The sequence below is a fragment of the Schistosoma haematobium genome, chromosome 3, assembly GCF_000699445.3.
Source record: "Schistosoma haematobium chromosome 3, whole genome shotgun sequence".
NCBI classification, from domain to species: Eukaryota; Metazoa; Platyhelminthes; class Trematoda; order Strigeidida; family Schistosomatidae; genus Schistosoma; species Schistosoma haematobium.
In genome coordinates, this window is record NC_067198.1 from 25988215 (window position 1) to 26015195 (window position 26981).

The window sequence follows — 26981 nt, forward strand, 5'->3', positions numbered from 1 at the left end:
TGGAACTCAAAACAACTTTCAACCAATATCAAAGTGGGAATCTTCAATACGAACGTCAAGGCAGTTCTACTGTATGGAGCTGAAACTTGGAGAACTACAACAATCACAATCAAGAAAGTACAAGTATTTATAAATAGCTGTCTTCACAAGATACCCAATATCCACTGGCCGGATACCATCAGCAACAGCCTTCTGTGGGAGAGAACAAACCAACTTCCAGATGAAGAAGAAATTAGGAGGAGACGGTGGAAATGGATAGGATATACATTACGCAAATCGTCAAACTGTATCACGAAGCAAGCCCTAACTTGGAATCCTGAAGGAAAGCGAAAAAGAGGACGGCCAAAGAACACATTGTGTCGGATAATAGAAGCAGATATGAAAACGATGAATTACAACTGGACGGAGCTAGAAAGGATTGCACAGGACAGGGTTGGATGGAGAACGCTGGTGAGCGGCTTATGCTCCTTCACGAGGAGTAACAGGCGTAAGTAAGTAAGTACAATCGAGCGACACGGCTCCTACCCTTATAATACCTCATCCGACAGCCACCACGCACGATGATACTTTGGCAGTATCTGCAACTAAACTCAAAACAATGCGTTTTGGGAAAAGCGTAACATTTCTGGAACTCCATCGGTCAACGATGGAGTATTGCTTTGAGTTCATATGGCTATACGGTTCAGCACAGGAGTGCTAAAGAAATTCAACACGTTGACTACGTTTCTGGACAGTCATTACAAGATAGACCTGTTGATACTTCAGACTGTTTGTTAGTGCAACCCTTACCAGTGAGACGTCCAGATCTCATTAGAGAAACTAGTAAATACTTTGAATGTATACTGAATACTATACGGAAAGGTTGGAATGCTAATCTGAAACGTAGATTTCCTGTCTATTTTTCAGAGCGGGCTGAGCTATCCACCAGTCCTGGTGGTGTTTTGTGTTTAAATGATCGTGTTGTTATTCCTCCTTTATTGCGTAAACCTGTCCTTAAAGATCTCCATAGTGGACATTTAGGTGTTGAGAATATGAAGTCCTTGGCAAGGCTCACATGTTGGTGGCTATAGATAAATGCAGATATATGTCGTACAGCAAACAATTGTTAAAAGTGTCATAAGTTGAAAAATCAGTACACCAAGTGAACTCTATTGCCAGTATCGTCTAAGACAGCAGAGAATTCATGCACACTATGGTGGTCCATTTCTTGGCAAATACTATGCACTTGTATTCATTGATTCTTTTTCAAAGTGGCCTGAAGTTTTTTCACAACACCAAATTCTGACTTCACAGTTCAATCATTAAGAAATGTGTTCATTCGAGAAGGTGTTCCCCCGGTGTTAGTGACTGATTATGACTCTCATTTTGCTGCATATGCAGTCACTACCTGATTGAATGGTATAGGTTGCAAACAATTGTTCACTGCTCCCAGGCATCCTCGTTCTAATGGTCAGGCAGTAGATTTTGTCAGGACATTGAAAACTGTTATTGATCCTATTGCCGCCTCAACATTTAATGAGCTGGAGAGGGAAGTAGATACTTTTCTACTGCAAAATAGAAATGCCAAACATTCTGTGATGAAAGGGACTCCATCAAAGCTATTAAAAGGATGAATTCTTCGGTCGAATATGAGATGTTTGGAGTCTGCAGAAGTTACATATTATCATGGAAATGATCTTCGATCATCCACGGGGATTGTTCTGAAGAATGTCGGGAAATCTATGGTGCGAATTCTAGATATCGATGACTTAAGTACATATGATCGACATGTTGATCAAATACAATTCCAGGAACCGGATAATGCAGACAATTTATTCAATACACTGTACGACAGACACAGGATGAACTTGAGAAAAAGAAGTTCAACTGATTACAGACACCTAGACTCCAATTTAGGCTGTGGTGGATGTGGTGTTTGAATGAACTGATGATTCCTTTGTAAGTGTTGAATGCTTGGTTTCGAATTTCGAATACAGTACATTCGTTCGTGTTTGTCGCAGATTTTATTGAGATGCTCTGTAATTTTGTGTCAAATACATCCGATTGTCCCCACTAGTGTTCTGTTCATTACAGTACTTCTTGATTCAATTGTGTCATTTCTGGGATTCTATGTTTATACTATAATTCAAATACTCCCAATCATCATATGATCATATATTCACACACCGCCAATTGTTAGAACAGCGTCATACTTATCACCGGCCAACAATCGTAGTGTTTCTTGACATCAGGGCTGCCTTCGATTTATTGAACAGGACTGTTCTCTGGGATTATCTATTGAAGAAGGGTGTGTCTGAGAAATTTATTAACATCCTAAAGTCCCTATATACAAAAACCTCAGGTAGATTGGGGGCACACAACCACCTCTCTCCATTGTTCCATTCGTGCAGTGGGGTTAGGCAGGGTTGCCCAATCTTACCATTCCTCTTCAACTTCACCATCGTTGACATTCTGGAAACAGCTCTGATGGATGTAAGTAATTGTGGTGTTGATCTGTTGCCTGGAGAAAGATTTCTTGACCTTGAGCATGCGGATGATATTGTCTTACTGTGTGATAATGCCCAAGCCATGCAATCCTCACTTAATCAGTTGGCAATCAATGTCCGTAGGTATGGTATGTACTTTGCACCTTCGAAGTGCAAAGTACTTCTACAAGACTGGCAGGATCCTAATTCTGTACTCGCCTTGGATGGTGAGCAGATAGAAATAGTCGAGAAGTTCGTGCATCTGGGTAGCTGCATAAGTGCTGGTGGGGGTGTGAGTGATGAGATCAATGCACGTATAGTGAAAGCCAGAGAGGCTTATACCAATCTGGGTCATCTTTGGCGCCTTCGTGATGTCAGTCTGGCTGTAAAAGGTCGGACCTACAACGCTTCGATGAGAGCAGTTTTGCTCTATGCTTGTGAAACCTGGCCTCTCCGAGTTGAGGATGTTAGACAACTTTCTGTGTTCGATCATCGTTGTCTCCGATGGATTGCTGACACCCAGTGACTGTAGAATCCAAACTACGGTTTGGATAGAAGAATAGCCGTCCGGGTACGTTAGACACGCGCCCTTTCTCGTCGAAATCAAAACAAGTAATCGGGTAAATAGCGGTTCTATAATTCATCATAAATTTAAATGTAAATCGTTACCTAAACAAGTATTACCATCCGGCTATTCAACCAATAATTGTTCAATCAATAAAATCTAAATTACAATAAATAAAGAAGTTGATAAAAGATGAGGGGAAATAACCAGTCACAACAAATGAACGTTATTCTATCCTGACTGGATAGAACACACACAAAAGGAGGAAAAAATCAATTTGGCTACCGCCAAGAACAAGTGTCAAGTAAAACAACACAGATGCAGTTCAGGAAGAAACACAAACTTAGTGAATGCGTAAGAAAAACAAAAACTATAATAAAAAATACAAGTACTAACAATTCAAATGTAATCAAAAGACAACAGTGTACAACTAAGGGGATCAATAGGAACAAAGCACAAGTATATACATGGAGGGATTTTCAGCAACACACAAAACATTCAAAATGGATCTTACACCAGCCCCCAAAATCCTTCCATACCACACAAGCTACCTTGATGCCTACGGTCATGGTCTATTATATAACATATTACACTATAGGAACGAGTAGGACTTACAGCAGTAGGCCTACTTGACCTAACTACATTATTAACAAAAAGACTAATTCGAAGCTTCAAGGAGACCTGCTTCACCTGTTCTCTGGTGATCAACAATAACAGTCGTGGTATAGACCTAATCACTCTTGCCCAAACTCCACCCATGCTGTTGGACGAGGGCCTCGTTGACAATTCAATATTTATCTTCTGCTGATTCGACTGTTGCACAAACTTCCTTAACTCAGAATCTGTCCCCACGAAGCACTGTCACTGTAAATCTCCGGAGGTTTCCTTCTTCTTCCAATAAAACGTAATATGGCCATTATAAATGAATCAGCAATCAAACTACACTTCATTTCAATATGTACTGCCCATGTTTGCAAACAAGTAAACACATATTCATACCCTTTTTCTAATGATCTTTCTATGTGTCCTTGTTCTTTATGATAATGTCTAATTACCATTTCCGTCATTAAGTGTCGACTGGGTAAAATTACTGGATGTTTAAAAGCATTTGGGAAATCTGAGTATCTTAGTCGACCTCCAACGCAGAGTAACAAATCAAGCATTATCAATGATAAACCTTTCAGATCATCATGACTTACTACTTTACTGCCGTTTTTAAATTCACTAAGTAATTCTCTATACACTTCTCTCTGAACCATCAATAAGACCTTACACTTGGCAATGTCAAGCTCTTTGACCTTTAAACATCCTAGATGAACGGATCCTTCACAACTCGGTAAACGAAGTACCATCAGGAATTCTACGAACATTCTAAACCAGGTTACAGCTCTGACTGATTTCAACCACTCGGAATAATAAGAGAGAATGGGTGTCATGTTGTACTTTATACTACTCAAGTTAACCACAGCAGTTTTTCTAAACTCAATAGCGTCAGGAGTAGGTTCCGGACAGTCAGTGATTGTTATATAAAATTCGCCATGCAATAAAGTAGGACATTTGAACCAAGATTCAAGATCGGTTATTTTTTGTATACTTCCTCCACATAATAATTCACTTATATGCTTAACGAAACTTTTTGCTTGATCACAAGTGGGAATGGATATCAAGCAATCATCAACATAGAAATTATTCTTGACATCATCTACAACATAACCATCATAACGGTCAGAGAATATTTGGGCCGTCTTATTCAGGGCAAAGTTCGCACGAAATGGCGATGATGTGGCACCAAATGGATGGGATGTCATTTGAAACTCGGATGGTTCCCTCGACATGTCTCCCTCCTGCCACCACAGAAATCTTGAAGCTCCTCTATCAGACTCAGGGACCTTCACTTGCATGAACATTTCTTCGATATCTGCAGGGATTGCAACCGCCTCCTTGAGAAAAATTATTAATATACACATTAACTCAGCGGTGGTATCGGGTTCTTGATAAATCATATCATTTGGAGAAACCCCTGCAAACTGTGCGGCACAATCAAGGATCACTCTAAGTTCTTTTGGTTTTTTCATGTTTAATACCGCATGATGAGGTAAATACCATGGAGGGCGATAATTAGACTGCAAATATATTTCAAAGACCCTCTCCGTATAAGTCTTAGTAAAATTACCTTCAATACTTTTGATATACCTCATGTGCGGAGTGACATTCTTCGACAACATACCCTTCAAACTCGGTAATCTACGGTTTGCTATTTCATAATTATCCACTTTCATATTTGAAATCTTTTTTCCCACGGTATAGAAACTACAAAATGACCTTTGTCGAAGAGCGTGCCCTCTCCCACAATCTTTATGGCCGCCTTGTATTCTACTGATGATTTATCACTTGAATAAACATCTGAAAACTCTACGTCATAAGGCTTACGTATTTCGTTCTATAATGTCTGTATCTTACTGGTATGATTAACAACTCTTTTCCTATATTCCGGATATGATGGCTTATCATTTACGCCGTTGCTTGTCGAATCGGTGTGCAGCAGGGCGTGATGTCTCTTCTCACAACTGTCAACGTTACAGAGTCTTGTCACCTTACATTCATTAAGCTTATGCCCTTGTCTAAGACAGACAAAACAGATATTTATAAATAGCATGGTCGTAGGAACACATACTGCATTTAGTTTTCGCTGTCGAACTATTCCCCTGCTTCGATTGCACGAGGCAGTTCGTCCTTACGTTATGTCCTTTTCTTGAACGATTCGCTAACCATCCAAATCTACTACAAACTAATCTCGCACGCGAAGCGATACACTGAGTGAGTTCGTGAAACATCGGCTCTCTACCATCTTCCGTCAATTTATCCACCCAGTCCGCCCACTGGGCTCGCATAGGTTGAGGCAAGATTCTCACTATTCTTTCCAAAGTAACTAAGGAATTTAGATCAGAGGTATAATTCATCTGTTCCAAGACCATAGCACAGCTTTCCATTTTAAAACCAAGTTTGATAGTTGCTCCCCGTCAGTATAATCAAAATTCGCATCATTGCATAAATCTTCTAACGTTTCTCGAGCGATTACATGAGACTGTCCGAACAAAGGTTTTAGAATTTCCCCTGCTCTCTTATAACCAGAGGATGCTTCCATCATGACACAACCCTCAATAGCTGTTTTCGCCTTGCCCTTACAATAGTGCATCAAATAGAGCAAACGTTGGCTATCGTCAGTGACTCTAGATGCTACATATGTCTCAAATTGCCTTATAAATATCCAGTACCCACTTGGCTGTCCATCGAAATAACTCAATTCAACCTTTAGTAGTTCCAGACCTACAACAGGCGCTATAGGCAAAACGCTCTTTCCTGATAATTCACGCCTTTGCTTCTCCTTTAAACTAAGATTTTTTACGTCATCTGTCATCGAATTAAGACTAGAGTCACTACCATGATAATCAACCCTATTCGAGTCTGAACCGAGACACTTAAGGACATCAAAAGGCACTTGCTTGGTAATAGGGGATTCTTCATTGACATCAACGAACTTTGAGCTTGATTTCCTTCGACGATTAGTTGGCATCATACGCGAAACGACCAAATATGTGAGTGATGAGATCACTGCACGTACAGTGAAAGCCAGAGAGGCTTATGCCAATCTGGGTCATCTTTGGCGCCTTCGTGATGTCAGTCTGGCTGTAAAAGGTCGGACCTACAACGCTTCGATGAGAGCAGTTTTGCTATATGCTTGTGAAACCTGGGCTCTCCGAGTTGAGGATGTCAGACGACTTTCTGTGTTCGATCATCGTTGTCTCCGAAGGATTGCTGACACGCAGTGGCAACACCATGTTAGTAATGCAGAGGTTCGGCATCGTGTGTTCGGTCACAGAGATGATAATCCAATTGGTGTCACCATCTTGAAACATCGACTTCGGTGACTTGGACCTGTTCTATGAATGTCCTCCCAGAGAAGTCCATGTCGTGCATTATTTGCCGACTCTGGGACTGGTTGGAAAAAGCGGAGAGGTGGTCAGTATATGACATAGTATCGTGGCATGAAAAAAGCTGCGAAGGATTGGCTTGTGTTGGTCCTTCACGACTCCCTGGTTGGGGTCCGAGAGATGGTGCGACACAGTGGCTGGAGACGTTATCAGATATGGTTCAGGATAGAAGCAAGTGGCGATCATGCTGTAACCGTCTTTTACTTTCTTCGTAAAAAGTGGTTGTATCTTCCTTAACTTAAGAATCCTTCTGCTTGTACCTTTCCGTTTCCCTCATTATTATTATTACTACACTATCTTACACTAATCTGTGGTCGTTAATGTTCTTTTTTTTTCTCATACGCTCCTCACCTTCTTTTTTTCTTCGCATTCTGATTGTTTTGTGTGGCGCATAAATATCTGATGCCCACTTGTACCAATATTTGTGTCCAAAGAAATCCGTCTGAGGATTATTCGACTCTCTAACACAGACTTCAGCCTAGTAAACTATACTCAGTAAACTATGAATGCAAAATTTCTCATCGCGAACAACAGGGATATATATATATTTCGAGTAACGAAAAACATAGGGACATTACTATCACTCTACATCTCTGCACGGCCTCCGCCGTTTTCCGACTGACTATTACCATTTCTAATTTTCTTGTGTCCAATTATCATGTTATGTATGTATATAATTGTCCTACTTCGATCATAACTTTACTGAGCACCAACCATCTCTTGTATTTTTCTTCATACTAGATTCCTATTCGCTGGGATAATCGCTGAACTACTGAGTACTTCATCAAGCATATTACCACAGTTCCCGCTCGTACTAAAAGTGTTTCCTTCAACCATGAATCTTATAGACTCAAGCCAAATGAGTGGACGCGTATAGCGCAATATTTTAATTCTCTTCGCATCCTATTTTGGTTTACAACTTGTTTGTACACCTAAGTGCATCCACTGGAGATATAATCAGTTCCTTGCATGAATTACCTATTTTAGGGAAAGGTAGTACTCCGCCATGTTTTACCATATTGTTAACTGCTTTTTAATTTGAAAAGATTCTATGCCAATTCACTCTAATTCAAACAAACCATTCTAATCTGATTGACTACATCATGTAACAGCTGGAAGTTACAAAATAATCTGCAGTTATAAAAGTTTTATAGCACGTCTCCTAGTCATTTTCCTACCACAATTATCCGATCGTTTGAACAAGGATAAAACATAGTGGGTTCTAACTAGACTACACTTCAGAAGTTGAGACAATCTTTTGAAAAATGATCAATTGGTAAAGTCTAGCAAACTCAGCATAGTCACGTTTTTAAATCAGCTGTTTGGTCATTTACGAGCAACTAACAACTCTCGCTTTTCCAACAATAGATCAATATTAACAATAACTATTACGCGTTATTCCATCGGTTTGTTGACACTCACTTACTTCGACGTAATTAAAACCGAAGATGTTATTAGATAACGTTACCAATGTTAAAAGTAGAAACTGGTAAATTGGATTCAATATTATTTTCAAACCCAACTACGTTGGAAGAGATGAATAAAAACTAAACAAGCTATCAGTATACTAGAAACATCTAAAAAGCAAACAGCTCAGTCAAAACGCATATTTTTACAAAATGAATTTGAATGACACGATAACAATTTGACGACTAAATCATTTCGACTGTAACTGATATCCGTAGGAAAAAACGGCCATTCGATAAAATGAATCGAGTAGAGAACGAGTGAAGAGATTGTTGAAAAGAATGAGACCAGAGCTTAACATAAGCATGAAAAATGAAATGACCTAGAATTCTGAAATAGGTTCCTTTAAATTACAACAAAAACCGCTGAGTATTACTTAGAAAGTTGCAGCAAAAAGTATAATATGTAAATTTACAGATATAATGTTCAGTGAAAGATCCAAATGACCACAACAAGTGAGAACAATTTCGTATATATTAGATTGTGAAACTACACAAAAATTATATATATATATATCAATTGTCAAAGTTACTTTTTGTTGAGGATAGCAAGGACAAATAAGTAGTAAAATGAATGATGAAATACAAGTAGATTATAAAAATGAAGTGAAGACGAACTCATTTGAATATTTTCTTCAAGTGGTAGCTGATCGATGTTGATATCACAACGTAACAAATGGACCACCTGAGGGAAAGTTTTGGAACAAAAGACAGTAAATTGAGCAGTTACTAATAAAATATTCAAAACGGTAACATGAAAACAACAAAAGTTGAAAGTAGAGTATTCGTTTTTTATTTTCTGCTTTCATCTATTTTATTACAAGATATGGTATTAATCTATGATGTTTATCGTTGAACTAGGTGGCGATGCCAGGTGTTTGGACCAACTGATTGAGGTTTGTGTAATAACCGACTGTGACCGCTACCTTGATGTGTTGGTCGGGCTTGTCTATCGCGATGATTCAACCGAGCTATAATGGCTGAAACACATGTTTCTTTAGGTTCTACTAACTTAAGCAGGTCGGTTAGAAAATGGTGTGATAAAAAGCAGCAACTTAAGGCCCGAGAACGAAGTCGTACTGTGAACTACTGAGGGGTGTGAGAGTAGTAAGGTTTTCTCCTCAGAAAATCGGTCCTGCCTTCTCACAACGCAACGAAGGGGTTAGCAGAGGTCGACCCGACAATGTCACACCTCACCATAACCCCCCGGATTTCCATCTCCAGCGGTAAGGAGAAGCTAGTACATCAAAAACTCTCCACAAAAAAGCCATGATGGGCCGGTCTAAAGCAGTTGTTCCTTAGGCTCTGCGGTCATACTCCTAGATCACTAAGACCACCACAAAACCAACTTTTTATTCAGATCTTTCAGGAAATATCCTTCGACGGTTTATTTAACCGGGAAGTGACAACTACTTACACACCTCCATCAGCACCCGAGATTACCTTGTAGACGATCGAATTAATAATACTTCCCCACAACTAACCCTTCTCTCATATAGCAAGCAACACGAGCTACCAATGCCAATCGTTCGAGTTTATGAAATGCTATTAATGGTCTCCTAAAACTACGCTCTAAACTACATGCTGGGGTGTTCAATAATGAAGCTATCAGATAAGACAACAGACTTCCTTAACCAGGGTACAAGAATCTCGCGCCATCGACCTATGCCGCGTCTCCGATTGGAGCGATGGGTAGAACACTTTAGGGGACATTCCGACTTGCGTTCAGCCAGTCCAGTTAACCAAAAATCCAAGCAACATGAATGGCAAACTGATGTAAATCCTCTAACTTCTAGTGAGGTGGAAAGGGCTACAAGTGATCTAAAGCGATGAAGGGCAGCAGAAACAGATGAACTAATTCCTGAGAAGTTTAGGTAGTGGTTCGGTTTTGGCAGCAGATTAACTGAAACCTTAGCTACAACCTGGTAAGTAGACGTAATCCCATCTGACTGGTCTCAATTGATGATCGTCCTGCTTTATCAATAAATGACAAAACTCCTCTAGTAACAATCACAAAGGAATCAGTTTAAGTAAAATGGTGTCTAAAATATTGGTCTCATGAAGAGCGAACCTGAGAAAACTAAGCTAGTTTCAGACCTGGAAGTGGATGTATGGACTAATATTCACCCTTTGGAAGGTTTCGGAACATAGAGATGCTTTTCGACGTCGAATTATGGTTGTATTCCTTGACCTTATTAATGAGGCGTTCGACTCCGTTAATCGTGAGGTTCTGTGACAGTGTCTATCATTGAAAGATGTACCAAAAGAGTACACTAAAACTGTGAAGGTTCACTGCTCGAACACTACTAGTCGAGGCACATGTTATGGCGAACCGTCATCGGAATTAGTTACTTTAAGTGGTGTTTGTCACGGTTTTCCGCTTTTCCCATTTTTATTTAAATCTGTCATAGACATGCTTTTAGAGATAACTTTCATAGTCTGACTTTTCAGGTGTTGATCTCCTACCAGTTGATTTACTTTGTGACGTAGATGATATCGTTCTGTTTGGTGAAGGCTCTGATAAAACACAATCCTTTGACTACCTTAAGTAACAATGCAAACATGTTTGGGATGAGGTTTTCTTCCTCCAAATGAGAAATGTTACTTCTGGATTGACTTGTGTCATCACCTGAATCAGTGATATGAAGTGAAGTACTTGAACCCATCGGTCGCTCCAATTATCTTGAGTCTCATTAGTCCCGATAGTCTGACGAAATCTCAGCACGAATTCAGAAGACTCGACTGGCTTTTGCCAACTTGAGTCACTTGTGGCGTAAGCAAGATATCCGTCCTTCAACCAAAGAGTGAGTTTACTGCGCAGCATTTCACTCTGTTCTACTTTATGAATGTGAAAGATGGCCATTAGGAGGAGAGGATATTCGTACTTTACCAGTATTCGATCACAGGTGGCAACAAAGTATTGCTCATGAATTTCGGGAGCACCGAATAAACAATGCCTGGGTTAGGAATATAGTACCAGATAAAGATAAGGGTGGTAAATTTTCATCAACTGAGGTAGTTAAGAAATGTGTTACGTGGGGTCAACCACGCCTACCTTGACGAGTGTTGTCTAGTGTGGGAGTAGGTTGGGAGAAATTTGTGGGAAGCAAAACCAACGCATGTTACTATTCGATGAGGTCATTGATTACTGGCCTTAACCATGTTAACAGATGCAAACTACCTGGTTGAAGTACGCGTGATTATCGTCTCGAATGTATCTTAGATGACTAATCTTTATCATTACCACTGATACTGTTACTACCTAAAACATTCTGAGATTTTGCCTGATAAGTTTTATCTCACTGTGCAAATGGAACACGGCAACTCGAACCGATTTACATATGTACCACGTTCTATGTTGAGACTAACTAACTACATTAACAGAAAAAGCCCGTGGTCACTTTTGAAATTTTTTTACCTCGATATGACAAAACGGGGAAAAACGAGGCCGAATAATTAAGACAAACCAAACTTACGAAAAACAGAAAAAACACCAGCAGGTGGATCCCAATCTAATTTCTAGCGTAACCGCTTGTTCCCAAACGAGATATAATATTGATGAGACCATAAATTATACGCGAAATAAGTGCTGGACACTTAGAATGATAAGCTACATTCTGAAGTGCTATACGCAGTTCCAAAAATGCGTTACTGTAAAAAAAAACAATACGTGAAACAACAAAATTTGAACCCGGATAAAATCGAAACAAAACAAAAGTGTAGCCCTTGATATCCTTGAGGCTTCTTTTACATATTTACTTTCGGGTAATGAGAACTTTGAAAAGACTAGTTTATGAAGCCTAGTTATTACCAGACTTCACCAAGACGTCAAACAGCACATATGCAGACTATGAAGTTACGACGATAATGTAAACAGAAAGAAATTTGTCCAGAAACAATCTTATTCAACTTTCCTATTTCATTTTTACTGTCTGGATTACAATGTTTTGCCATCCCTAAGGTGTTTGACAAGACAAACTGTATAATCACTTCACACCAAAAATTAGAAATATAAGAGACGGAGCAAAACACAAGTAACATGCAATGAATACTAGTCTTATTGAGTATTGGTATGTCTGAAGCTTTAACAAGGGTCATTAAATCATTTTGGTAGAAAACAACAAACGACATTGTTAAACAGCATATATCAACAGTTGAAAACTTACCGAGTATAAGGATTACGCCTTGAATTATAACGCATTTTCAAGAACGGATAATAAATAAAGGGGAGGACAAAAATTCTGGGTCCAGAAACAGCCATAAATATACAGATTACCATCAACATGATTTCATTTAAGGCTATGATACGTAAGATATTTTGGTCATGTGCTTTCACTTTATCAATTGATTTCTGTATTATTTGATGTATACATGACATATTCGATGAAGCAACTGAAGCATCCAAACCATCACTCGTTCCGCCGCCATTTAGAGAAACAGATGTCTGGAGCATGAACAAATAAGTAAAGTATATTTCTGTGCTTATAATGTGATTTACAAAACCGAGGGATTTTATCAAATGGACTGATTATTTGAGTACCATGTTGAAAGTTTTATTTAAAAATATCTTTACAACTGAGGCTTGAAAAATAAACATTGCAACCAGTGGATGATGGATGTATAGAGCTAATTGTTTCTTCATAGCCCTGATTTTCGATTATGAATTTACGAAACGACAGTGATCGAGAGAGGGGACATTTTACGTAAACAAACAATTTTTATCATTAATTTTTGTGTGTATTTTTCCGTTGTTAGTGTTGAGGACTGGATTTTAATCAGTCGCTTTTGGCATAAGTGCTTCCTGAGAGGATCCCCTTGACAGTGTCGTTCAGCAACAAGCAAAAGACACCGCGTTCGATTGTTGGAGTGAATATCAGCATTGGGATCCAGATAAATGTGGTCGTTTCAAATAGGACGAAAAGCGTGTGCTAGGTTTCAGTGCTAATCATTAGTCACCTATAATTAAACAACTTTTAGTGGAAGATTTCAAAATACCGTCCAGAAGGTAAAGATATTCAAAGACCAAAACAATCTTCCAATAAAAAATCAGAAATCATATGGATAGTGTTATATCAAAGCGAAGATTAAATCACGAGTAACTTCTGAGACATATTAGTTGACTAATATTATCTATACATTCTTATGGTATAACTATTCAATAATTAATGTATATTTATATTCCTGTTATTATAAGCTTTATTTTGACCTATAATTTATTAATGTAGAATTTACTGTTCGTAAGCTATGTTCAGTTTATTGACTACTACCTTCCACGTTCACAGTCACTTTTTGGCTTTATTGTGTACAAATGTTATTTCCTATTTTATGGTGCGTTGCGATCTGTTTGATTGATATATAAACCCAGTATGTCTGAAATAAATGATTCGATTCGCATAGTGAAAGCTGGTATTGTTGTTCTGGTCTCAAGTGGACGGGCTAGGCGGATATAGGACCAATAAGGGCGCTAGGCTGCTCATACCGATCGAACGTCATTGGTTTGGCACAGTGCTAAGATTGTATAAGTCGTATTTTGATTGGTGGATAAATCACGTGATAAAAAGCTGGTCAGTCAGTAACAACGTAGAACTTCGTACGTACGTACATCAGTTCGAGTTGCCACACCACATTAGCACAGAGATGCAGTTGTCGATTCAAATCCCGTAGTAGTAGAGGTAATAAGAGTATAAGCAGTAGTCGGGAAGATTAGGGTCTGGAGATGTTATTTAAAGAGTATAATCCAGTGAAATAAATTTGGAAAGAGGAAAAAAGGGACATGAAGAATTCAGAAGATTAGAATTTGGGAGAACACAGAGAGTGGATGCACCTGCGCCATTGCAAACGATTTTGAGCCATGTCATTCAGGGTCTCTAACCATCGGTTGCTATCATCTCGCGGTCCCCAACCAGGTAGTCTACACCTACCAACATGACTCAGTTCACTTGTCAGTGACTTCATGGACTTGTGCCATGTTTTGGTTTGGCCGCCGGACATAAAGTCATAACAGATAGTTCAACAGAATACAGAAATAACAGAAAAAGGGAGTTTTTATTTCTTTTAAAATGTGGCTATTATATTCTGGTGATCAACATCAACTAGCATGAACTCATCTCAGATCTAAGATTATTGTATTTAATGTGATATTGATACACGTATGAATTTAAAAAATAGGATAAAAACAGAACTAATGGATGATAATCTAGTACAACAACAAAAGATTATAGGTTGTGATGTACGATCACTTATAATTATTCCTATTGTGAAAATAAATTGAGAAAATCCTGAGATGTAAACGATGAAGAATTTTCAAAATAACTTACATTTAAAAGAACCCTCGTGAAGCTGGCCGCATGTAAAAGGGCGAATAAGAAGATCGGCACCAAAGAAACTAAATCAAAAGAGAGAATTTCATGTGTTAAAGCTCATGTCAGTTGGCTTAATTACGTTAATTATGGTCCCAGTAGCACGATTCAATTGAAGGCAAAAAAACTTGAAACTGAACGCGAATGAATCTGGGACGGAGAATGACTAGTGTAATAGAACGTTTAACATTCAAAGATAGAAGCAATGTTGAAAGTCAAATCACTCACTTTCCAGGCATCTACAGAACCCTAAACATGACAGATAGGCAGAAAGGGACAAAAACAGTATGGCACAATATAAATATGAATTATATAAAGCCATACCCAATCGAGATCAAGACAGTAAGGGGGTATCGATGAGAGAAAGAAAATGTAAGAGTAACAATATCAGCAATAGTGAAAGATCAAAACAAGTTGGTCTGATTATCCGTCTAATTTATTTTACTTACTATTAACTGAATCATAGCAAAAGAACTCTCACTAAAATATTCATAGTCTGAAAACTAATTATCAATGACTTCAGATAATATTAATACTAGTGAAATATTCAAACCTCCATGAGACCTGCTAGCATAACAGCACAACTTTACGATTAAATACATGGTTATATTAAACCAAAGAAAGTTGTACTAACTTAAATTTCGAGGAACACGATTCACTCAATACACACATACCAAACTGAAACTAAGCAGCATCTTTTATGTGGACTTTGGTTGTCCTACAGAAAATTTTGGATGATAAAATCATACTTGAATCAAAACATGTGAGGTGTAAAAACGTAGTTTAGGACCATATTAAACTGAAAGTGTGTTATTAGATGGATGGTTCAGCAGTACAATGCAGAAACAGAAAAGCGCTCTTCATAAAATATTTAAGCGACAAGGCAAACAAATATTTATCATAAAGAATACCGCGTCAAAAAAGTGCATAAATTTAACAGCCTAAAAATGATACCTGTAACTGGTGGTAATACAGCAAACATAATGGAAAACAGCAAGTAATGAGAAGAATCCTCAGAAATTAAGACCTCTAGGACTTCTCGAGAGAAACCTGTATTCAAACTTTTTATTCGTTGATGTAGACGTAGGGCTGAAGTCGCCGCACTTGCTAACAATGCTCTTCGATACCAAACCTCCAGATCTGACGGGTGCAAACGGGAAAAAATTGGCGCAAAGAAAAATACGACACAGCAGAACAGCGTTCCCAAACGAGCAAAGTACATAGCAGTATTGACATAGTCAGACTTTAAACGACCCTGTAAAATATGAAGACATTTTAAGAAAACAATTCTTAAGCTAAAGTGATACAAGCAGAAGCATACAACTTGGTGAAAAGTGCAGAAAACAATTATTCTCTTAGAATGATGCATACATGTCCATTTAACTGACGTAGGATGTCAAGGTGGACTGAATATAGATATTCAAGTTACTTATCGTTTCATGCAACTTGCTATGTGTTTTACAGGTGAGTTGTTCATTATAAGACTAATAGGCGATTAGCTCAGCAAACTATGTTTCAGTGTTCAATAAAAATTTATATAACCACTCCCAGTTATTATTATTATTAGTGGCTTTATTCAATATTATATTTTGGTACAATATACAATTCTCAGCACAGGGTATTTCAACAAGCTTCCTTTACAAAAAAACAAAGACAAAGACAAAAAAGAAGGGGAGAAAGGTTAAAAAAATCTGAAACACTGTACAACTTTCGAAATTCAAGACATGTTAAGAATGCAGGTTATTGACTAGGTTAACTCTAGCAACCTGTTCGTCACAGAGTATGTTTGCTAGATAAGGTATTATAGAACTTTTATGCTTTTGCTTGCGTGCATGGATTTTAATGTAACTACGTCTTGTTCTACCAGAAGATATACAAGGAGAAAAATAAGTGTGAAGGGGATGGCTAGTATCTGATAAAATAACACCTGTCAGGAATTTGCCTGACTTGAGATGTCTATCCACAACCATATTAATTATGACCTCGAAAGATTCACCACACACCTTGCTAACTGCCTCTAGTACTCTCCGCAATACAGCAAAGTCTTTTTTCAAAAGTCCGGGAAAGAATAATGGAGAATAATAGGTAATATGCAAGAATTGACAAATTGTAAGAGTAAATGACGAGTAACCCCAAGAGCATGCAGTTTCTTTATGTAGTAAGTCAGAAGGAAAACTTTCTTCAATAACAATAAAACGTGAGAAGACCAAGAGAGATCAGAGGAAAAGGTAACACCAATAAAATTGACCTTCGACACCGTGTTTATCAGTCTCCAATGGTACAAGCAATATGGGATCCCAAATTGGAGTTCAGATGCCGTTCATGCCTAATGCTAAAGTTAACAATCTGACATTTAGACGGATTAAGTATGAGACCATTAACAACAGACCAACAATCAATACGAGACAAAAACTCATTCATTTCTATGGGATGTAAAGAGGCAGAGATAGGCATACATACAGTGAGAACATCCGCATATTTCACAAAAGTGTTTACTGTGGAAGATAGCAGATCATGCAGAAAAAGAGAAAAGAGGTGAAAGAACGGCTCCTTGTGGTGCACTCTCTGAACACTTTCCTCCAAACACAGTGTACTGTTCCCTTCCAGATGTAGGATCATAGCCAGTTGGTTATCCGGCTGTCAGTTTTGACGCTGATTAACTTGTTAATTAAACGTTGTCTTGGTATAGAATCAAAAGCAGAAGTATAGTCCAGAAAAGCGCAGCGAACATACTTCTTACCCTTTTCCAAGTTGAACACTATACTGTGATGCAGAACAGCAACGGCATCTAAGGTACTTCTTTTGCATCTGTAAGCAAACTGATACGGATTAGTGTGCTCTTTTATCGTGGGCTGAAGTGGAAGTATCAATAATTTTTCCATTGTTTTGAGGAAGGGTGAAGTTATTGCAATAGGCCTAAATTTCATATTCGTATCACCAGATACATTCTTGCGTACAGAGATTATCTTCATCTTTCTCCACATTTTCGGTATGAGATTAGATGAGAAGGATCTGTTAAAGATAGCTGTGAACGGATAACATAGGACGTCGTGCTTAAATAACAACTCTCATATCGTTCTTTATACATAATCTTTACTATTATGAACAGACAATACTGCTTTGATAATTTCAATATCGTTGTTATGTGGTGTACGAACATGAACCGACGTAAGTGTATGCCAGGTTCTACATTCCTTACAACTGACTGACACATTTTCGCATCCTTACACAATCAGTCAGTAACAACGTAGAACTTCGTACGTACGTACATCAGTTCGAGTTGCCACATCACATTAGCACAGAGATGCAATTGTCGATTCAAATCCCGTAGTGCTAGGTAATGCTGTAATCAGAAAAATTAGGGTTTGAGGATGTTATTCAAGGAGTATTATCCAGTGAAATAAATTTGGAAAGAGGAAACAGAAAGACATGAAGAACGGAAAGAACTGCTGCACAGAAAACACGTCTTTTGGTTGATAGACAGATATCTCGCCTAAGCCATAAATGACGCAAGTTAGCATAAAACTAGTCGAGCCTTCTGTATCCGTGCTGAGATTTCGTCACACACCAAACCACAAGGGCTGATCAGACTTCTAAGATAATGAAGCGAGAACAAACATTGATGCGTCAATGTTTGTTCTTGTAGATTTCGAACACAATTGCATGAAATCAAGAATGAAGCGGTCGACACACTCAACTACTTCACTCTCGATCATTAGTTTGGGTGTCGATGCAACCCAATCCTGAAGCAATATTTTGCATTTCGAGGGGAGAATCGCATCCCGAACATGCTTACATTGTTGCTTAGAGTGGTCAGAAGACTCTGCATTTTGTCAGCGTCTTCACCAAATAAAACTATGTCATCAGCATATTCTAAGTCAACAAGTGAACCTCCCGGTAGAAGTTCAACCCCTGGAAATTAAGATGAGAGTGTTATCTCTAAAAGTACGTCAATGACAAAGTTGAACAAGAATGGAGAGAGTGAACAGCCCTGACGAACAACACTTGAGGTAATCAATTCTGACAGTTCGCCATAAGCTCTCACTCTACCAGTTGTGTTCGAGTAGAGAGTCTTTATAAGGTTAATGTACTTCTTTGGTACTCCTTTCAGTGACAAACACTGCCATAGAACCTCACGATCAGCAGAGTCGAATGCCGCCTTAAGGTCCAGAAATACTACGATTGTGGGGCGTCTGAATGTGCGTCTGTGTTCTAGAACCTGACGTAGTGTGAATATCTGATCTATACAACCACGTCCAGGTCGAAAACCGGCCTGGTTTTCTCTAGTCTGCTCTTCACGAGCTTTAGTAAGGCGTCGAAGTATTATTGAGGCTAATATATTAGACACTTTATTAGTCAAACTGATCCCTCTGTGATTGTCACAAGAGGACTTTTGTCCTTTCTTAAAACTGGCACAATCAGTGATTGAGACCAGTCAGATGGGATTACGTCCAGTTCCCAAATTCTACCTAAGACCTCAGTTAATCTTACTGCTAATACTGAACCACCATCCTTAAAAATCTCAGGAGTAAACCTGTCAGGGCCTGCTGCTCTCCCTCGCTTCAGATTTCCTATGGCTTTTTCCACTTCGTAAAGAGACGGAGGACCTACATTAACTTACCATTCAGGTTGACTGGAGATCGTGGGAAACCGAAGTGTGGCTGAAGGCCAGTTGGACTGATTCCTAAAGTGTTCTGCCCATCGATCCAATCTCCTGGATTGAGAATGTATGATATGTCCATCTTTCTCTGAGATTGTTTCGCTAACAGTCGGTTTCCTAATACCGGTTTCCTTAACAAGTCTAAACAGTTGTCTGCTATTACCTATTACCGCTGCCTTTTCCATCTTATCTGAGCTCCAGTCAGTGGATGAATGGGCATAGACGACGAAGAGGCAACGACAAGTGTCCCTATCTTTCCGAGTCCTTACTGTTCCGTTTATTCGGAGAGCGCGCAAACGACTGTCTACTGTGATCCAGTCTAAGAGAGTTAGTTCTGCCCTAGGACTCGATGTCATATCTACACCAGCGAGGCCACGGGAAGCGGCATCAGGACTTCCAGATACACGAAGTGTGAATCGAGTTGGTTCTTTATTTTGACATGGTGAGGTCAAACGAATGACGCTACTCGGATCCTGTATGCACAGATGCATCTGTTTCTCTGTTATAATTATCAGTGCAAAGAGTAGTTCTTATTTTCAAACTAATCATGAAGAAATAAGAGTCGCATACATACTACACTTAAACAGAAATTTTTTGGCTCGGAAATAAAGTGAGAGATTAATGGGTGGACGGTAGGCTACGTTGAATAACATGATTCGGAACTGTTTACAACGATGCACGTGCATCCATTCCTCATCTTGCTCCACATTTACGATATCAAATCTCTATCACCGATAACACCTCTGCTATTTGGGTTTTAGCCTGGAAATCCTTACCTTGCTGTGCTGATTAGGTACAGCAGCTTGGGCCGACGTACGTGAGCACCAGGTTTTACGATGTGACAAACTGGAAATCAGCATATGACCAACCATAAATGTTTGCTGAACAGATATCGTAATATATCGCAATATCAAGTCAACAGGATGGGACGTGACTTAAGAGGACAAATGAGACTAAGTAATAATAAGTATGGATTGATAACATCCAGTGACCGAAAACAATTGAAACGATTTTTATAAGAATTACTTAAGAGGTCATAAGCAAACGATTCCTACGCAGGACAGAAAACGACGAAAAAACAACAATAAAGTAGGATAATATTACTGTGGATGACAAGACAGTTAATCCATGCGTTTAGCTACATATCTTTTAGAACACTGTAGTTGTTGCGCCATAAATACGGACACGATTCATACATAATATTATTACAATACGCAACACACAACTCATAAAAGATTTTGTACGTCTGAACATTAAATTGTACTTCAAAGACTTACAAATAAAGTATTTTGTTGTCGAACACCACCAGAAACCTCACTACTATCTGGCATTTCAATCCCCCCCACGTATGTTTTAACGATAAACCGCGCCAACAAGCTTAGGAATATGTGAAATTCACAATTTGACAAAAAAAGAAATAAATGGGTCTCTGACTCGGTAACCTCGGAAGATCCAGTGTCTGACATATTCGTGATCCAAAGTTGTGAAGCTACTTTTCAGATCACCAGTATGTTATTCTTTTTTCTGGTATGTTTCTATGAGTGTCCAGTCTTCTCTTCAATAAGTCGATTGAAAGTGCGGACACCACCGCTTCAGGTAACAGGTCCAAAAATTGGTGGCTCGGTGTGAAAACCTGTATGCCACGGATATTTTGTTCGTTCTTGACTTTTCTACTGGCCTGCTATGTCCTCTGAGATGTCCCGATCTAATGAGATGAAATAGAATACATTGGGTCCAAAATCATTTCTCATTATTCTATGCATAAAAACCAGATCATCTCTTAGTCTGCGATACAACAGAGTAAAGGGGTCTAGCTTTTCAATCCACTCTTTGTATGGTAAACCCCGGAGTTCTGGAATTGCACGGGTAGCTGCCCTCTGTACATTTGCCAGGATATCCGAGTAACTGATGTGTCTACATATCGGGGTTTTTAGATTTGTTTCTACCAGATATGAGTTACCTTAGTGGCTCACATGTTTTTGATCAAATTTCTTACAAAAATGAGGAAAATATGTCGGGCGTATCAAATGATGATCAGGAACCCAGTGACAATTTTGATAGATGCTGATTATTCTAGTGATCCATTATCTACTAATGGGATTTTCAAGAAATTTGATAAAAATGTTTCAGAAGAATCAAACCTTAATAACCTCATATCATGTGTCGTTGATCCTCACTATCTAGTCAGTCCTAGTAGACTCTCTGTTCAATGCGGGAAATGTATTTTAACTATAGTCACACTAACTGTAACTTGGGAATATGAAGACCCAACATTATTTCGGTAGGGGAAAATTTAAAGTCAGGATCTAAACTTCTAGTCTTCAAAGAAAGAAGGGGAGGTGATATGATGAGAAGAAAAATCAAAATTAGATTGATTTACTTATTATGATTTCTATTCAACTTTCCGTTTTCATTCAATGTGATGATTATTCAGTGAAGTATTTTTGCTTCCACGTATGTGTGTGTGTACAATCAATATATAAATGGGTGTATTTTTGACTAGGGTCGTTGTCGTCATCGCGTTTTGGGAGTTAAATCTTCACTTATACCAGTCTTTCCGCTCTTACTTCCGCGTCGTGGGAATTGCAGAGGTCCCTCCTTTCAAGCATAAGTGATAAAGGTTCCCGACACAATAATCAGCGCCGAACAGATATAACAGGTAGCATTCAGTCCTACAAGACTTATCAGGTTGTGAAAACTGTAGTGAACATGGTATTATCTAGCTTGGTGAATGTCCGTCTTAAAGCCCAGAGGGTTTTAAACCCTTTAGTTGCAACCTCCCGGCAGTGGGCCATGGTCTTATTATCATGGCTCACTGTCAACCCAAGATCCTCGTGAGACCGGACCACGATTAAAGACACTTCCCCTATGCTGTACCTATTAACCTTTGTGTCCCCAAAGTGCATGTAGACTCTTTACCGCATTGATAAGCATCAGCCACTCTTTAGACCAGTTGATCACATTATTTAAGTCTGTCTGAAGTGCGCATGCATCTGCATCTCCCGTTATTTCTCGCCTGACTTTTACATCGCCAGCGTATAATAACATTGGGGCCTGTACTAGACAACAACCACTGAGCTTCCGTTGTCTAACGCCTTTATCCAATACTCCATCGCTACAAGGAGCTTTGCTGTGCAAAATGAACCTTTTCTGAAAACATGCTGTTTACCGCTTAATAAACTATTGGTTTTTAGAAATGTGATTATGGTCATTTTGACTGTTCTATCCAGTATTTTACCTACGACACTGGTGAGCCTGCTGACAGGTCTGTAGTTCGATGGAAGTTGGCTTGGTCCTGTTTTATATATTTCAGTGATGATTGCATCCTTCTAGTCCATAGGTAACACACCTTGTCCAAGCGACATATTGAATATCACAGTCAGTGGGACTGGGATATATTGTGCAATATGTCTCAGGATTTTTAGGTGTAGTTCATTCGGTTCTGTTGACGTTTCCGTGTCTAAGGTGCTAAGAGCCTTATGTACATCGTCTCGATCAAAGTCCACGATGAGCAGACCGTTTGTCGAATTTGTATTCGGGTCTAGTTCTTCGTCTAAAAAAGGCTTCTGAGTGAAAACTGCCAAAAAATAGTTTGCCACAGCCTCTGTTTTTTTCCTGATCTTCCTCCATCATTTCAGATCCACCTCCTTCATTAATTAGGTTGAAAATCCATTGCCGCATCCGTGTTTTGTAATTTGCATACGAGAACAGTCTCTTAAGCTGATTGAGTGCATACTGTGCTAACTGCATCTCATATTTTCTTTGAGCTTCCTGGATTCTAACCATACACTTGTTCCTTACTGACCTGCACCATTTCACAGTACTTGTTGTGTCAAGGCTGATGGCAGAGTTTCAACATTTCTTCTTTTGTCTTAGTAAACGTTGAATATCTCGGCCGGCCGTGCTTCTTCTTCTTTGGGACAGTCCAGGGTATGTACGTTTGAGGTACCCGATTGTATAACTTCCAGAAACGAGTCTATGCCTCTTCAACCGATGCCTCTGAGTCAATTTCTCAGTTTTTAGCCAATGTTGCAATTTATCGCCTCCATGTCTCCATTCCCTATCACAGTACAAACCGGCGAAACTGCTTGACAGGCCATCTCAGCCATGAATTTCAATAAGATGACTGCATGATCGCTTCTCCCCAGAGCTGATAGGGAAGTCATTTGACGTACTTCATCAACGTGTGTGAAGACTACGTCCAAGAGAGACGAGAAGCTTTGTAAGTCAAATCTGGTGTGATCTCTAAAGTGCTGTAGTAAAGCTAGTGTAATTGAACTTTCAAACACTTTGCAATCAAATGACGTTGTCTATCACCCTACTTCTAAGTTTACCCAGTTTATATACAGTGCGTTGAAGTTGCCTACTGTAAGGCTTTTACCCTATTACATTAGGACTTACGTTTGCTTAAGAGGAAGTCATCTACTACACATTCTGGATTGTGATATACTACAACTAATTCAATATCATACCGTTTATATTTCAGCCTGCAACGCACCAGTTTACATGTCCCTGAATCATGTACCACTGTTTCAACTGCTCGTATGGTTAAGGAACTTTTCGTGTACAAGATAGCCCCGCACCACTACGGTTTATTGTATCAGTCCGATTGGATAAAAAACCAGTCAATTGAGTGTCATTATAAAACACTTCTGACGAGAACCATGTTTCTGAGACAGCAACAACATCCGGTTTTTCTATATATCCATCACTGTCTTGAGGTCCGCCATTTTATCTAGAATGCTGCGGGCATTTGTGTAGCACACCTTTAATTTTATTGAGAACTTTCCATTACCACCCAGAGTGGTTTGGAGATCGTTTTGTTTCGAACCTTTACAATTTGAAAACTCTTAAGAACGAAGTTTCTCTCACCATTTCGATGGCGCTCATTTATTTTTATTTATGCCGCTCGTCTCTTAATATGGTCAACCAGGTTGAGATCCTCACGGACAAATAATCCAGATCCAATCAGTTTGCGCGAGTTTCCCAGTATCGGTTTTCGTTCTCCAACTGTAGGAAGTGTAGCCTTCAAGAGGCGGCTTCTCTGATTACTTTCAGCATCCACAATTTGTCTTATTCTATAAAGCATACAGATGCTAACTCGTGAAACTGTTTCTGAGAGTAGCTTACTTATCAAGGATTTAATGTGACTGGGGTCGTGCTCAAATCTGGCATTTCGTTCCTTCTCGGACGATTTTCTTGACTTATGAAAAATGACTGACCTCTCATAGAGGTCCGTCTTAACAGGCTGTGCAATGTTATTTCCTGAAATCGTCTATTCCCTCCAGTCCGATTTCAATTTAGCGTCAAACAGTGAGGTTAAATTTGTTTTCTTACTTTTCTTTTTCTAGGTGTGACTGTGAGCCACACATTAACCTTATGTTATCTCTTGACCACATCTTCTTTCCCGCCCAGACTTGGTTCCCCCATAGAGTTTTTGCATCGATATGTGAATCCGGATCTGAAACCGTAGATACATATACCCTAGTAACGTCTATAGGTAGTTTTCTCAGAGCACTTTTCCTTATTTCTTGTGACAATGCCTGCATCCCTATGCTTGTTATCTGCTTCCCCAATGGGGTTCACCTATATGGTCTCATTCAAATCCAGAGCTGAGCTCATGATAATTCTCTCTATTTCCTTGAAAGCGGAATTCTGCTCATCAACTTCTGCCTGTTTATCTGAGGGTGATTTTCTAGCTGTTTTCGGCAGTTCACTCGCCTCTAGAATCAGCAGAGACTTTGTAGAACAGCCAACGTGATAACTGCTTACAGCACCTTTTATATATGCAGTCGGTGTGAGTCCGGTGCACAGCTTGTGATACTACTTATTGCGGCTGTCACATTGCATCCCATCATCTAAAGGGAGATGGCATGCAGTCACATTTAAAACCGAAATACCTCCCTTAATTAAAAATACTAAATGATTATTGAAATCATAAACATAAGTGATTAGTGTGCAAGCTTCACATTTTATATGCTTAACTGGACTACTTTACATACACGACTTAGTTAAAGGCTTAAAATGTACAACTGGTTTGCAGTAGTAAATAAATCATCAAAATAAATCAGGAGTAGGCACACTATGATCCACATCTACAACCACTAGCCTATACTAATATTCTACCAATTATATACTCGGACCCCCTCGCTTCTGACTTCTATTTTCACTGGGTTGACACGTTTCGATTATGATAGGTGTTACTGGTTAAGTCGTTGTCAAACTCCAAATACTTCTGGAATCTTTAGGTTTTTTAGAAATAAGCCTGATGTTCGCTTGGTATTGCTTTGCTTGTATCTCCCAATTGAGATTTAAGACTGCAGTTGATCAGTCTGTTATTGGCGTATGTGCATACTGTACGGACTACCTCGATATTGCCTTAATTCACAGGCTTTATAAGCAAAGACGGATAGTGGCTACTAGTGAAAATCAAGGCGCGCGTTCTCGTCCTATTTGGGGCTCACCAGCTGGATGAACCTGCATCTCAGAGTTCATGTTCACTCTGCGACTCGAACTCAGTACCTAATAGCCGCTTGCTTGGACTCAGTGGCTGAGTGGACAACGCGATGGCGTTTGAAGCGAATGGTACTGAGTTCGAGTCGCAGAGTGAACATGAACTCTGAGATGCAGGTTCATCCAGCTGGTGAGCCCCAAATAGGACAGAACGCGCGTCTTGGATTCCACTGCTAGCCACTATCTGTCTTTGCTTATATAAGCCCGGTGTGCTTCAAAGGAAATTTAAGAACTTAGAAGGCAATATTTTGTATATTAAGACCTAGTGATGTTACTGATATTTAGTGCTTGACAACGATTTTCTGCGTTACGGCTTTATAATCAAAGGATATTAAACCTAGTCTGAGTATTGCTACTTTCATAACGGCTTTAATACGTTTCTTCAAGAGGAGAGGAACTAACTTTGTTGGAGCAATGTCTAAGCTGCGAAAAAGTATGGGCGTATGGGACAAGGCTAGAATATTCTCAATTACACAGAACCTGATTTATTATTATTCTATTATTATTACTCTTTTTTTCAAATATGGCAAATAAAATGCTAACATTATTGAAACTTGTGTATTATCGCATTTTGTGGTTTCTTTGCAACACTTATGTGCCCATAAGATGTTTGTGAATAATAATAACAATAATAATCATCATCATAATAATAAACGAACTCACGAGATTGGTATTTCGACTCCCCACTAACTAGCCATCAATGTGGAGTTTGAGAGGATTGATACAATCTGTCTGGAGGATCTCACTAGCAGTTTCCAACGAACAAGTCTTACACGGTGACAGCTTAGTGGCCTTTTTTGTAGGGATGAAAAGAATATTGAATAACCTCCTCATCGTCCCTGTGACAAAGAATGAAATGGATGATTTAGCGTTTACGCTCAACGTGCTACTTCACCTAAGAGATTGTGACGGGTTAAGGATGTCACACTATTGGGTATGTGTATTCAAAAAGATGGAGATA

General features: G+C 39.1%; 1 protein-coding gene across 1 annotated transcript; it reads right to left on the minus strand.

The window, feature by feature from the left end:
* Positions 1–7689: 7689 nt before the first annotated feature.
* TMEM33 (Transmembrane protein 33) lies at positions 7690–21139 on the minus strand. Its single transcript, XM_035733051.2, has 6 exons — positions 20785–21139; positions 15802–16102; positions 14806–14873; positions 12655–12932; positions 11965–12139; positions 7690–9173 (listed from the first exon to the last, which is right to left on the minus strand). Exons 1-5 carry the CDS (start codon positions 20971–20973, stop codon positions 12001–12003), a joined length of 975 nt encoding a protein of 324 aa, XP_035589585.2. The 5' UTR covers positions 20974–21139; the 3' UTR covers positions 7690–9173; positions 11965–12000.
* Positions 21140–26981: the final 5842 nt, after the last annotated feature.

What these genes read in the sequence shown, in the direction of transcription:
- TMEM33 (XM_035733051.2), bottom strand. Translation starts at nt 20,973, where the DNA reads ATGTCAGACACTGGATCTTCCGAGGTTACCGAGTCAGAGACCCATTTA. An exon ending in GACAACAAAATACTTTATTT is followed by an intron (nt 16,103 to 20,784) that starts GTAAGTCTTTGA and finishes CATATTTTACAG; the next exon opens with GGTCGTTTAAAGTCTGACTA. An exon ending in TGTATTACCACCAGTTACAG is followed by an intron (nt 14,874 to 15,801) that starts GTATCATTTTTA and finishes CTTTTGATTTAG; the next exon opens with TTTCTTTGGTGCCGATCTTC.